We start from the raw sequence: 13,462 nt of genomic DNA, 5'->3' as shown, positions 1-13,462 counted from the left end.
TGAGGTCCACAAGAATCATTCCCCATCTGTGGGCTCCAGACCAACAGTGGCTTGTGGCGCAATTCCTGGTGGTCCACAAAAAAAAAATTTGGTCACATGGAGCAGGCTCCCCTTGTTTGAATCTGCTACGCTACCTTAAAGTCAACTAAAAATGCAATCCTCTTCTAGTATTACTTTTCAATGACAACTGCTGTGGTTGGCACGAGGATGTTATTGGGCTGCAAATATAACAGATTATGGGAATCACAAATGTGAATGGAATTTGGACTTATTATGAAAAAAAGTCTGAGAGCCCCTGGTCTAGATATTCAACATAAGATATTAAGGGTGCTAGATAGCGAACTTACTGAACCACTGTCTATTTTAAATGCAGGGATCTGGTGGAACCAGACTGGAAAAAAGGAAATATACCATTGTTTAAAAAAAAAAAAAAAAAATTGTAAAGCAAGTGATTGACTTAACTACTCAAAAAATCCAATTTCAGTTCCTAAAAGAATAATGAATCAATTATTTCTTCAAGAACTGAAAACCTACAGTAGGACAACAGAACTATAGACCATAAATAGCATGTTTTAAAAGGAATCACGCTATAAAAACAGTAACACTGGATTGAGAGGTGAGAAGGAAGTAAGCTGATGTGAAAGAAAACTCATCTCTTCAATACCCTAAAGAACATCTTTATTAAATTATCTGTAAGAAGAGGTAAACACTAAACAGCACATTTAATTGGCAGCTTCCTAAATATGGGAAGCATTGTTAAGTGAAGACAAGTTAAAACGGGACTCTGGGTCCAACTGTATGAGGGGCCACTCCTTTTTGCAATCATTTCAGCCAGCTGAAGTATTTTGTTCCTTGTTGCCTGAAGCTCTCTAATCTCTCCAGGTCACTTTACAATTTGGTTCTGTTCTCCTGGCTTTGCTACCTCAAATTTTATGTCATCCACAAATATGACCAATGGATCACTTCAGACTCAAATTTGCAGGGGACATGATCCACTGGCAAAATTTACAGCTGATAGATACAAAGCTGTTGTGTGAAGATGGTTTATAGAAAAGCAATCGGTTGGTCTGCTACAACTCAAAAGATGTGTCAGATTTTTTGGTTCTCTCAGACTGAGATGCTTGCTGAATACATTCAAGTGGGCCACAAATCTACTTCTATAACATCAAAGCCATCAGTGGCTCATGAGTCACTGTCTCAAACAATCATGGAGATCACTGTGCCAAGAAGTCAAATATTAACTTCCACTGAAGTAAGACTGCATTCAGTGTTCACTTTGTGCTTAACTGTTAGATATCGGTTACAGTCTTATTTTATCATTTTATGCATTTTCTGTAGCTGGAAATAACTTTCTAATTAGATCATTTTAGCATAGCATTTTAGAGAAACTTAACATTTTAATTTAAAGTTTTAAGTCTCAAGTTTTAACTTAGTAGATTTAGCTACATTTATATACTTCCTTGTACGGCACAATAAGCTATTTTATGCTTTTTGGTCCGCAAAAATTATTAGAAATGTTTTAGTGCTAATGTTTATTATTCATCCTGTATATTAGATCTAAAATTTCTTAGATGAACATGAGTAACATTCCTGATACTTATGAAAATGGTCCAATTGATGCGAACTTAAAAAAAAATTAGTTACAAATTATTTCATGGTATTAATTTAAAAATTTTGAGGAAACAAAAACATAAAAGTTCTTGTAATGTCAGATTTAAGCTCAGGATGACAACAAAAAGGACCAAAACATGGCCTTGATAGAAAATAAAGCCATTATTTATTAAGTGTTTATATATAATCATTTAATTTTATAACTTTTATAAAGAGTTCCTTTCAATGAGTAACATCTTTCTTTTGGCCATACTACTAATAAATGTTAGTCTTGATTTCTCTATACAAACTATTCCAAATTTGCCATTGAACGTTATGAACAACATACATATAAGGAACCTCTTTGCAGGGATACTTTCCTGTTAGATGAGTGATGAGAACAGGTTCTCTTCTCATAATGGGAAATAAAAAAAAAATGAAGCTATTTCCTCACTTTAAAATATAACAAAATGAGCTCTATTTAAACAAGCACTACTGTTCACATTTTAAAAATAGAAATAATAAATTAAGTTCAGCAAAAATGTGGAGACCTTTGATGAGTACATGTAACATGAATCCATACCTATTTAGTTGTGTTAAATATAGCTAATTTAAAATCAGCACATAACCTCTGATTATGTTGTGGCTACCTTTTTCAGATACCTTTTAATTTCTGAAGTTTAATAGGCAAAACTTATGTTTATGTAATCAATTCAAGAGCAGATAATGAAGCAACTCTATCCATTTGTCTTTTTAAGTCATTCAACTTCATCTGAAGCCAGGGAAAATAGAGTAATGGTCAGAAAACATTCAAGGTATTAGGAACTGGGCACAGTGTGATGGTCCAAAGACCTAAATGGCTCTGGATTTAAGAACATCGACAAGACTAACTTGCTTGAGAGAAGGTGCATATTCAAAATACTTGAAATAGAAACACCTGGTATGTTCATGGGTCCAGCAGCAATAATCTGATTAACAAACAAGGCTAGTGGCAAAGAGATTGAAAAACAAGACTTACTACCTTCTTTTCAGAGGGGCTTGAAGTCTTCGATACTAACGCTGCTTCAACAAGACCCTGCTCAAGTAAGGAGTCATATTTTATGCTTCTTTTTCTATTTCTCCTCTCCTTGTTTGCTGGTTTTTGTTCATTTTCCTCTGACTGGGACACAGCTGCTCCACTGTCTCCACAAATGGAAGATTCAAAAAGAGGCTTTCCATTCATGTAGGTTTTAGTGATTTTCAGCTTAATCTCTGGAGAGCCATTCTTGATAGGAGTAGTGTTGGGTGGCGTTCCAACTGCTTTTATCTCCTGGGGATCAAAGTGCAGCTTCGCATCTTGTGCCCCGGACTCGCCATTAAACACACGAGAAGTCAGATCTTTCAATTTATCAGCTGGAATAAATGGAAGGGCATCATGACCATTATATTTTTGCATGACACCCTCCTGTAGAGCGGCAGAAAGTTGTGCTTTGCCTAAGTAGACAGAACACTCACGATTCACTTCACAATTCTGTGTTTTCCCATTGGCATTTCCAAGGATCTCTGGTACCTGCTTCATTTTGATGTGGTTAGCAATTTTTCGAGTTAACAGAGGAGAACTTCTTTTGATGCTAAAGTCCATTCAGCCCAGATCTTTCCAGTTTTACACTGCTGTAACAAAAACAAAAAGATTTTTTGAAATATAGAAGAATATGCTAAAAGAATTGTCATTTTAGTGCCTGGTTAAGGCTGCTTCTGTAAGGTTTTAATCTCAAAAATCTTTTTAAATAATGGTTTTTTTAAAATGTAGATTTCTTTCTACAAAATATGCAACCTAAGCATTGCAGTGTGTGTTACTTATTGCCAATGCATAAGTACCAAAAATTCTAACAAGTAGTAACTGACAATAAATCATTCTAATTTCACTAAACATGTTCTAGCAAACTCCAAATAGGAAAACATAGTGATTTTAGAGTATTAATTTTAATCATCTACAGCCCAAATCCTTCTCGCATAATTTACACAAGCAGTTCCATTTACTTTAAAAACATTAAAGTGTGTAAAGATTAAAAATTTAAACATAACATCGTATTAGTAACAAAACTATGTAAAAAAAACCTGTTTAATTCTAGTAAAGTGTACCAGATTAGACTTAAATTTCCTGTGTATTCATATAATAGATACACCAGTAATTCTCAAACTTTTGTACTGGTGACCCCTTTCACAAAGCAAGCCTATGAGTGTGACCTCCACGTTGCCGCCCCCCCCCCCCCCAAGAATTAAAAGCACTTTTTTATATATTTAACACCGTTATAAATGCTGGAGGAAAAGCGAGGTTTGGGTTGGAGGCTGACAGCTTGCAACTCCCCACATAACTTCACGACCCCCAGTTTGAGAGCCGCTGAGATACACTATGGGAAGTGGCGAGACAAACTTCACACTACATTGCAAATGGTGGCCAACCCTGCCATCAAAGCACCTTCCTCTAGGGAAAAAGTATAGATCAGTCTTCATGATTTATCCTTGGTTTCTCTGCTAAAATTGTCACTAATTAATTCCACTTGTGGTGGTGGTTTTATTATGTGGATATTTGTCCACTAGGTACTGGATGGGCCAATAAGATCCCTTCCCTCAGGCCAATGACCAAACTGCAAAATTTAAACCAGCAATCTAAGGTTAAAATGAGGGGTTTTATTATGATTTTACACCATTTTGTAACATCCATTCTCCAAAACAAAAGGAGATTTGAAGAAGTTTATACACGAATGTGGTTTCGACTGCATAATCAGATCTAGACATGTTTTAAAAATTAATTTAAAAAAGAAAAAACCTAGCACATTTTAGTGTTAAAAACCCTACATCAGGCCTGGACAACTCATAAAGCGGCGAGGGCCACATTACTCCAAAGAAAACAGCTGAGGGCCGAAACCCCCCCGACCCCGCGGAAACACTCTGCCCCAGCACCACCCAGCCCTGCAGAAACAAACCCTCCTTTCCCAGTGCCGCCCCACCAAAACAGCTGTGGGCCAAAAAGGAAGGTTGGAGGTGGGGAGATGATACTTGATTTTAAATCAACCAGGGGCTCCCAGCTGAAGAGCTGGCTGGGAACCCTCAGGGTCAAATTAAAGGGCCCGGGGCTCCGGGGGCTGCGGGAACCCGGAGCTTTGTGGGGCCGGGGCAGGGATTTAAAGGGCCCAGAGCTCCTGCTGCTGAGGGGAGCCCGAGCCCTTTAAATCCCAGCCCCAGCGCATCCGCTAGAGCCGCCACTGGGATTCAAAGGGCTCTGGGCTGTCCGTGGCGGCGGGGAGCCCTGAGCCCTTTAAATCTCAGCCACGGCCAAGAATCTCTGTGGGCAGCTCAGAGCCCTTTGAATCCCAGCTGCGGCTGAGATTTAAAGGGCTCTGGGCTCCCCACGGCTGTGGGGGCTCAATTCGAACATTTTCGGCGGGGCCCCGGCAGGGATGACTGAAAGAAAAAAAAATGTTAAAAAAAGCCTTTCATTTCTTAGCAACCGGTTCCCTATAAAAAGTTCTGCCACAGTACGTATTTTTTGTACCAATAGGGTTACCATATGTCCGTATTTTCCTCTTGGATGGCGATTTAAGATCCAAAAAGCCTGACATGTCTGAGAAAGTACAGATGTATGTTAACCCTACCTAAAGTTCTTTTTAAAAAAGATGTGTCTGAACTAGAAATGAGCTCCGCCACTCCCTGGGGGTGTGCTAGGGTGCACATGTGGGTCCCAGCTGCTCCCTGCCCACCTCATTGAAGCAGGTGTGCAGGGTTACTTCCCTAGGAACTACAGGGCACCAATGGATATGGGGCTGGCTGGAGGTAGGGTCTGGCTGCAGGCTGGGCAAGGGGTGTGGGGCAGGCTGGAGATGGCGTGTGGGATGGGCTGGCTGGCTTGCTTCAGGCAGGGCCACGGGGGGGGGGGTGCAGAATGGGTTGGCAGGGCTGGAGAAAAAGGAGTGCAGGACTGGCTGGCTTCAGGCAGGGGTGCGGCAGGGGCTGGCTGGAGATAGGGAAGAGGGTGCAGGGCTGGCTGGAGACAGGGGTTGGTGCAGGGCTGAAGGCAAGGCAGGGGGTGAGGGGCTGGCTGGAGACGGGCTGGCTGTGGGCAATGGGAACAGGGCTGGCTGCAGACAGGAACTGGTGCAGGCAGGGCAGGAGGTGCGGCAGCGGTTGGCTGCGGGCAACTGGTGCAGGTACAGGGGGTACAGCTCATCCTGTATGGTGAGTGCCCCCTCCTCCTGCCTCCCCCACCAGGGTAGCAGTAGCAGCTCTTGGCTCAGGAGCTATTTAAAGGGCCTAGGGCTCCCCTGCTTCCACTGCCCCAGCCCTGTAAATAGCTGCAGGAGCCCTGGGGAAGTGGTGGGGCTCCAGAGACTATTTAAAGGACCAGGGCAGCAAAGGCATCTGGAGACCCTCCCCCCCACTACCCCAAGGCTCTGGGGGCTATTTAAAGAGCCCGCGGCTCCCCTGCTTCTACCGCCCCAGCCCTGTAAATAGCCGAGGGAGCCCTGGGGAAGCGGTGTGGCTCCAGCGACTATTTAAGGACCGAAGCAGCAGAGGCAGCTGGAGCCCCGGCCCTTTAAATAGCCCCCAGTGCCCCCCCATTACCCCAGGGCTCTGGGGGTATTTAAAGGGCTTGGGCATGTGGCCCTCTTAGGGGCGGGCTGATTCAGGGGAATTGGTTGAATTGGCCTAAAGCCGGCCCTAGTGGCTGAGATTTAAAGGGCTCTGAGCTCTCTGCACCTGCAGGCAGCCCAGAGCCCTTTGAATCGCGGCCGCGGCTGGGATTTAAATAGCTCTGGGCTCCCCGTGGCTGTGGGCAGCGCAGAGCCTTTGGAATCCCTGCTGCGGCTGAGATTTAAAGAGCTCTGAGCTCCCCGCTGCTGCGGGCAGCTCAGAGCCTTTTGAATCCCGCCGCGGGCCGCACAGTGAGCCTCTGCAGGCCGATGTTGTGCAAGCCTGCCCTACATTTTCAAACAGAAAGCATCAGGAAAAGCAGTCCATTTGCATCGGCTTTACTTTCCTTTCTCTTTCTGGAGAAGAACAGTAGGAAATATAGAGGTTTATGCTACAATAAAAGTATCTATCAGTGGTCCCCAAACTTTTCAGCATCACACCCCTTCTCCCCTGCCTTGAACCAAGCCACAGCTCAGGAGGGGGGAGGGGAAAGAGAGCTGAGGCTGGGGCCACAGTTGGGGTGAGAGCTGGGGCTGGGAGTGGGGCTGTGAACGGAGCCACAGCCAGGGTCCAAGGCTGGGACTGGGTTCAGAGCTGGGGCCTGAGGCTGAAGGTAGGGTTGGAGCAGAGCTGGGAGTGGAGTGGGGCTGGGTGGCACTCCCTCCCTGCCCTCCGGGGGCTGGCCTTGGCCACCCCAGTTTGGGAACCTCTACTCTATATGCATACACCATAGTTTAACTTTAGCAGGACCCAGATCAGTATTCTAATTATAGATTCATATATAATTAATACTGGCAAAGCACAACACAGCTATGAATTCAGGATGAATGGAATTAAAGCATCTATTCACAAGGTAATCAAGTTCTGCTTTGACATAATCAAATAGGAACTGCTATATTGGATCAGATCAGATTCACATCATATCCATCTAGCTTAGTATCAGATACTTCCAATGAAGGTGTAAGAAAACCCATAATGGGCAACCACTGAATAGCTGTCTACCATAGAATACTTTTGTCCAAACTCATATCAATTAACGATTGACTTATGCATGACAGTTGATACCTCCTTTGTGACATTCTGTGCCACAGCACTAGATTTTGGTGGAATTTCTTCCTCAAAGATGTTGAGCTGAGTTATACTGAGGTCTCTATTATTTAGTGGTTCAGCCTATCACTTCTTGAACTCCAATATGTTACTTAGGATTACATTGAGAATAGTCTTTCCTCTTGTGTGCTCCGGAGCCAGCTGTTCCCTGAAACAATAATTTAAGGTATCAAGAAACTGTTTCTCTAAACCTTGTCTTTATGGGATGTTTTGCCAGTTTACACATATAGCTGAAGTCACACTTTTACTGTTTTATTAGTTTTAGATGTCTCTGATTCCATCAGTGTTATACCAGAGTTAGCAAAAATAAAGTAAGGTCTGGAGGCCTTTTGCACAGATAATTTAAGCCAGTGTTTTTCAAATGCAGCCACCGTGGCCGCATGTGGCCACCACAGGCTTTTCTTGCAGCCACTGCCTCCTGAGTGGTGACAGGAGACAAAGCTTCCCTCAAGCTCGCCCCCCCTCAACACAAAAGTTGGAGGAGCACCTCTCCATACAGGGCTTAAATTATTGTCCCTGGGCTTGCTGGGGCTGAGTAAATCTGCTGTGAAAAAAGTGATATTTGTTAATATCACTTTTCACAGCAGATTTAGTAATTAGCTTGGAGGCTGTGAAAAGTGATTAACATAAGTATCATGTTGCACAGCAGCAGACTTACCAGCTAGTAAGCAACCAAAGAAGCAAAAGAAACTACAAAAAAAAAATACAAAAACGTGCAAAGCACCTTATTTGTGTTATTATTCTGTTTAGGTCCAGTAAAGAAGAGAGACATTTTTATAGTTGAGTCTGAAAAGAAAAAAGAACCCTACATAAGTAAGTTACAATGATTTGGACATGTGTATGTGCATATTTACTTGTTTTTCCTAAAATTAACTTTTTAGGAAAAGTTTTCAGAGTGGCCACCAGCAAGAGTTGGTGGCCACACTCTTGAGGCCACCAAAACTTTTGTTGGGAGAACCCCTGATTTAGGCTACACAAAGGAATGCCATTTCTTGTGCCTAAACAACTTCTTTTCTCGAATAAATCCAATGAATAGATAATCTATTCTGATTACGCCTATCTAAACAGTCATCATTCTACTCCTAGAGTCAAAGAACTAGATGGAATATGTGATCCAAGAAGACAAATTCTGATTGCAAATAAAGTGGTAGTGAGATACCCAGGAAAAAGTGTTAGGAGTAAGATGAAGGAGAGATGTGAGAATCAGCACAGATTTGGATGGCGACAGAATTTTTAAGGTTAAAAAAAGCAAACTCCATGTGTGAAGATTTAAAATTAATTATATTAACCAGGAAGTTAAATTCAACTAAGGTCAGGGGAAATGCTGTGTTTTCACCACATTTCATACTCCATAACCTCTCTAGTTGTCCCTTGGAATTGTATAGAGTCTGAAGACTATATCTACACTACAGCTTATATCCGCATAATTTATGTCATGTGGACAGCCATATGTCGGCGGAAGAGCTTCTCTCCCATTGGCATAGAGCATCTTCACCAGCGCACTGCAGCTGCACGGCTATATGTGTAGGAAAGCCCTAAAGTTACACATCAGTTCGTATCTCTAGATTGCTCCTCTACAGAAGCACTCCCCCAATGGTATAATTGGAAGATGTTTGAAACTGACAATTTGGAAAGCACTACTGTGAACAAACAAATGAAGCATAGTACCTGATAAATGATTAGACTGATTAATGCTGCTGGAAGCAGTATTTGCAAGGCAAATTTAAAGAGTTGGTAACTGTACAGGAAATTTGTGAAAACGCAGAAAACCAAACCACCTCAGAAACTCTCCTCTAAAAACAGCGGTTCCATTTTTTGACAGAAAAATGAAACTGAAAACCTAATGCACATTAGTAAATTCCAGTCTTTCATACTCAAATTCAATGGAATTTTTAGCATAAATTGTTCCTACAAAAGAATAGCGATTCCAGCCAAATTACATAAGGAGACATAACCATCACAGAATAAACTATGAAATTTAAAGTTATTGCAATGAGCACAACTTTTCTTTTTGAGCATTTATTTTTACTATAAATGATATATGTATGACTAATTTTGTACTTCCCACCCAAATTCTTAGTGTAATTTTATAGTACAAAAAGCCAGTAGTTTATTTTAAATATCTAAATTGCCTTAGCATACAAAAAAGTCTCTGAAAACCTGCCATATACAGAGACCTAAATGAGGCTAAGAGCTCCCTCTAGTGGCTAATTGAACATCGACTATGAGGCCTATTGGATTAAGAGTTTGTATTTTACATTCCTGTTGTGTTTGTTCTCACTAGTGTGAAAGTAGAATGAATTATATTGTGAAAATAGAAAGGATTAAAGAAATGCCGTCTGTACCTTTAAGCAAAATTGTTGGAATGCTGCAGTCCAGGTGTCAGGAATACAGACATTAACATAGAACAACGGCACCGTTTAAGGGCAATTGGTGAAGTATTAGCCTTAGATGGATAAGAGTTAGTAAGGAAGTAGGATATGCATGCTGTGCCCCAGGTGAATTTTACAGTTTTGCTTTCTTTGTCCCTTTGTCTAATTCCCGCTCTTATCTGTATAAATAAGACTGTTTGGGTCTTGCATGGCCACTCACATTATCTGGGTGCTATTGGCGGAGCGCTCTGCTAATAAAACAGAGTGGTCTGACAAACTGTGAGTCCTGAGTTTTAACTTTGACACTAGTAATTCATTAACATTTTTCTTTTAGCAAAAATGGATTCTTATTCTCACTTTTTTTTTTTAAACTAGAAAGTCATCTGACAAAAGAAATTTAACCTACAAAACCAGACAGCTAGAAATTAATTATCTCAATAAACAGATTCATAGACTAGGACTGGAAGGGACCTGGAGAGGTTATCGAGTCCAGTCCCCTGCCCTCATGGCACGACCAAATACTGTCTAGACCATACCTGATAGACATTTATCTAACCTACTCTTAAATATCTCCAGAGATGGAGATTCCACAACTTCCCTAGGCAATCTATTCCAGTGTTTAACCACTCTGACAGTTAGTTAGGTACTTTTTCCTAATGTCCAACGTAAACCTCCCTTGCTGCAGTTTAAGCCCATTGCTTCTGATTCTATCCTTAGAGGCTAAGATGAACAAGTTTTCTCCCACCTCCTTATGACACCCTTTTAGATACCTGAAAACTGCTATCATGTCCCCTCTCAGACTTCTCTTTTCCAAACTAAACAAACCCAATTCTTTCAGCCTTCCTTCATAGGTCATGTTCTCTAGATCTTTAATCATTCTTGTTGCTCTTCTACGGACCCTCTCAAGAAAGATGTGGAGAAATTGGAAATGCAGTGCCCAGAACTGGACATAATACTCCAGCTGAGGCCTGACCAGCAGAGTAGAGAGGAAGAATGACGTCTCGTGTCTTGCTCGCAACACACCTGTTAATGCATCCCAGAATCACGTTTGCTTTTTTTGCAACAGCATCACACTGTTGACTCTTATTTAGTTTGTGGTCCACTATAACCTCTAGATCCCTTTCTGCCATATTTCTTCCTAGACAGTCTCTTCCCATTCTGTATGTGTGAAACTGATTGTTCCTTCCTAAGTGGAGCATTTTCCATTGTCTTTAATAAACTTCATCCTGTTTAATAAAGACAAATGCAAAGTGCTCCATTTGTTTAATCAATAGTACTAGGCATAGTAGATGAGCACTTACAGCATCAGAGACTGTCAAACATATTTCTAAATCATAGTCCAGTCTCTTTACAAATATTGGTTTTTCAGTTGAAACCTGATATATTTCACTTTTTAAAATTGCCTTCTTCTATCAGCTTTCATTTTATTATGTTAGAGGCCAGCATTTTTTTTTAAAGCAGGTAATTTGAAACCAGACTTAACCTTCCCCACAGGTTTTCTATCATATTGAAGGTAGCGAGCCTTCACAACTCTTCCATCCTGCCGGGCTCAAATTATAGTGGAGTCTCATCACATGCATATTTCACTCACGCAAATTCAACTATATGCGCTCGGCAAAAAAAAATGTATATATATACAGTAGTGCGGGTGATTCCAAGCACCATTCCACTCAATGAGCGTATGCCCCAGAGTGAGTGTGAGATGGGAGATGTCAATCTGCTGTTCCCTCAGTTGGTCTCAGTTCCTGCACACCTCTCATAGTATGAGCATCTCACTGTGCTGAGTATGATTCTAGTGTTTAAAGATGCGTATTTTTTGTACAACACGGCCCCTAAATGCAAGCCAACTACTTCATCTGGTGCTCAACCAAAGCAGCAGCTATCTGTCCCAATGCTGGAGGAAAAACTGGCTGTGTTGGACTTACTGAGAGACAGTATGTCAGTCTCCAACACGGCGGGTAAATTTGGCCACAACGAATCTAGCATCCATGCCATCAAGAATCGAGAGAGAGAAATTCATCAAGCCGTGGCATCAAGTGCTCCAATACCTGCTAAGGTGACAAGCCAGGTGCATGATAAGACTTTAGTGAAGACTGAAAAGGCATTAAACTTATGGTTGGAAGACATGAACCGTAATTGTGTGCCTATCGATGGCAATAGGTTTTGAGAAAAGACTCTTCGCCTCCATGCGCTTTTCAAATCTCCCGCCGAAGAGAGACAGCCTTCTGATGAGAAGGAATTCAAAGCTAGACAGTTTTAGGAACTGCTTCAACCTCAAAAACGTGCAGACTACTGGTGAAGCTGCATCTGCCAATGAAGAGGCAGCAAAAGCCTACCCCGAACAAAGAAAATTATAGAAGAAAAGGGATATCTTCCGGAACAAGTTTTTAATGCTGATGAGACTGGGCTCTTCTAGAAAAAAAAATGTGTAACCGCACTTATACTTCGAAATCAGAAAGACAAGCCCTTGACTTCAAAGGAGCTAAAGACTGTGTGACTGTGTTGTTTTGTGACAATGTGGCTGGGCATTTAATAAAGCTGGGCTAGCTCTACAGGGCTGCAAATCCCCAAGAACAAAAATCTCCTGTGTTTTGGCAACCAAATAAAAAGGCTTGGGTGACGGCAGCATTATTTCTGGATTGGTTTCACAAGTGTTTCATTCCAGAGGTCAAGCGGTACCTTGCAGAGAAAGGACTTGACTTGAAAGTGTTGCTGATCGTAGACAATGCTCCTGGCCACCCTGAAGTACTCCAGTTTGTGCATAACGACACTGAAATTATCTTTCTCCCCCCTCCCCCATTCCCTTCTCCATCCTCCAACCTCTTGACCAAGGCATGACTCGCTATTTCAAGGCCACGTACACGAGGCTTACGTTCTCATGGATACATAGCACTATGGATGCTGATCCCAATCTTAATGTGATGGAGTGTTGGAAATCCTTCAACATTGCCAATTGCATCACTTATATTAAACAGGCAATGGATGCAATCAAGCCTGAAACAGTCAATGCATGTTGGCGAAACCTATGGAAAGAATGTGCAAACGATTTTAAGGGTTTTTCAACCACTGATAAATAAGTGAAACGCATTGTTCAGGTGGCCAGGCAAGTGGGTGGTGATGACTTCGTGCCCTGCTCTGGTACTTGGAGGGGTGGGAGGAGTGTGCTGGGGCTTGGGGTTTCAGCCCTGCAGCGGGGGACACCAGGGCTCAGGCTCTTGGCCACAGAACCCGTTGACAACCGCTGTTTTAAAGCACACTAACATGTTGCACATTAATTGATCCACACTAGAAGTTCCCAAGTGTGCTTTAACATAACGCTGTCACCAGGCTAAAATGCACTAGGGTGCTTTTAGTGTACACTAACAGGATCTATGCAGACCAATTAATGCACAATACATTAGTGCATTATAGAAATCTCCCCTCCCTTCCTGGCAGTGTGCATTATCCCTCCAAGCAGATAAGCCTTGAGGAAGTCAGCACACAGGTATAAAAGTTAAGAAGGAGGAAGTCAAAAGGCAGCATACAGGAGACAAAGGGTGTGAACACTGGATTCAAAGGAGAGTGGGGGACAAACTAGTTAGAAAAATGGCAGAAAATTAAAGAAAAAGCCTTTATTCACTGAATAATCATCATCATCTGCTTAGTGTTAGGTTTCCATTCAGAGGTCAGGTTTCCATTCAGAGGTTTTCAGCAGCTAAGGCAGGGGTAGGCAACCTATGGGC

The 13,462-nt window shown here is 42.1% G+C and overlaps 1 protein-coding gene across 3 annotated transcripts in view; it reads right to left on the bottom strand.

Moving 5' to 3' along the window:
• NSD2 (nuclear receptor binding SET domain protein 2) overlaps nucleotides 1-13,462 on the bottom strand; it is a 148,308-nt gene that overhangs the window by 121,252 nt on the left and 13,594 nt on the right. For 2 of the 3 annotated variants that reach the window (XM_030564595.1, XM_030564597.1), the window contains exon 2: nucleotides 2,612-3,240. In XM_030564595.1, coding sequence (XP_030420455.1) covers nucleotides 2,612-3,211 — 600 coding nt within the window. In that variant the 5' untranslated portion in view covers nucleotides 3,212-3,240. Of the gene's footprint in view, nucleotides 1-2,611; nucleotides 3,241-8,092; nucleotides 8,155-13,462 lie in introns of all 3 variants that reach the window. The other variant, XM_030564596.1, reaches the window with a different exon arrangement.

This window comes from Gopherus evgoodei, chromosome 5 (assembly GCF_007399415.2).
Source record: "Gopherus evgoodei ecotype Sinaloan lineage chromosome 5, rGopEvg1_v1.p, whole genome shotgun sequence".
Taxonomy (NCBI): Eukaryota; Metazoa; Chordata; order Testudines; family Testudinidae; genus Gopherus; species Gopherus evgoodei.
Note: the sequence above shows the minus strand (reverse complement) of the source record. Positions and strands in the feature narration are given on the sequence as shown.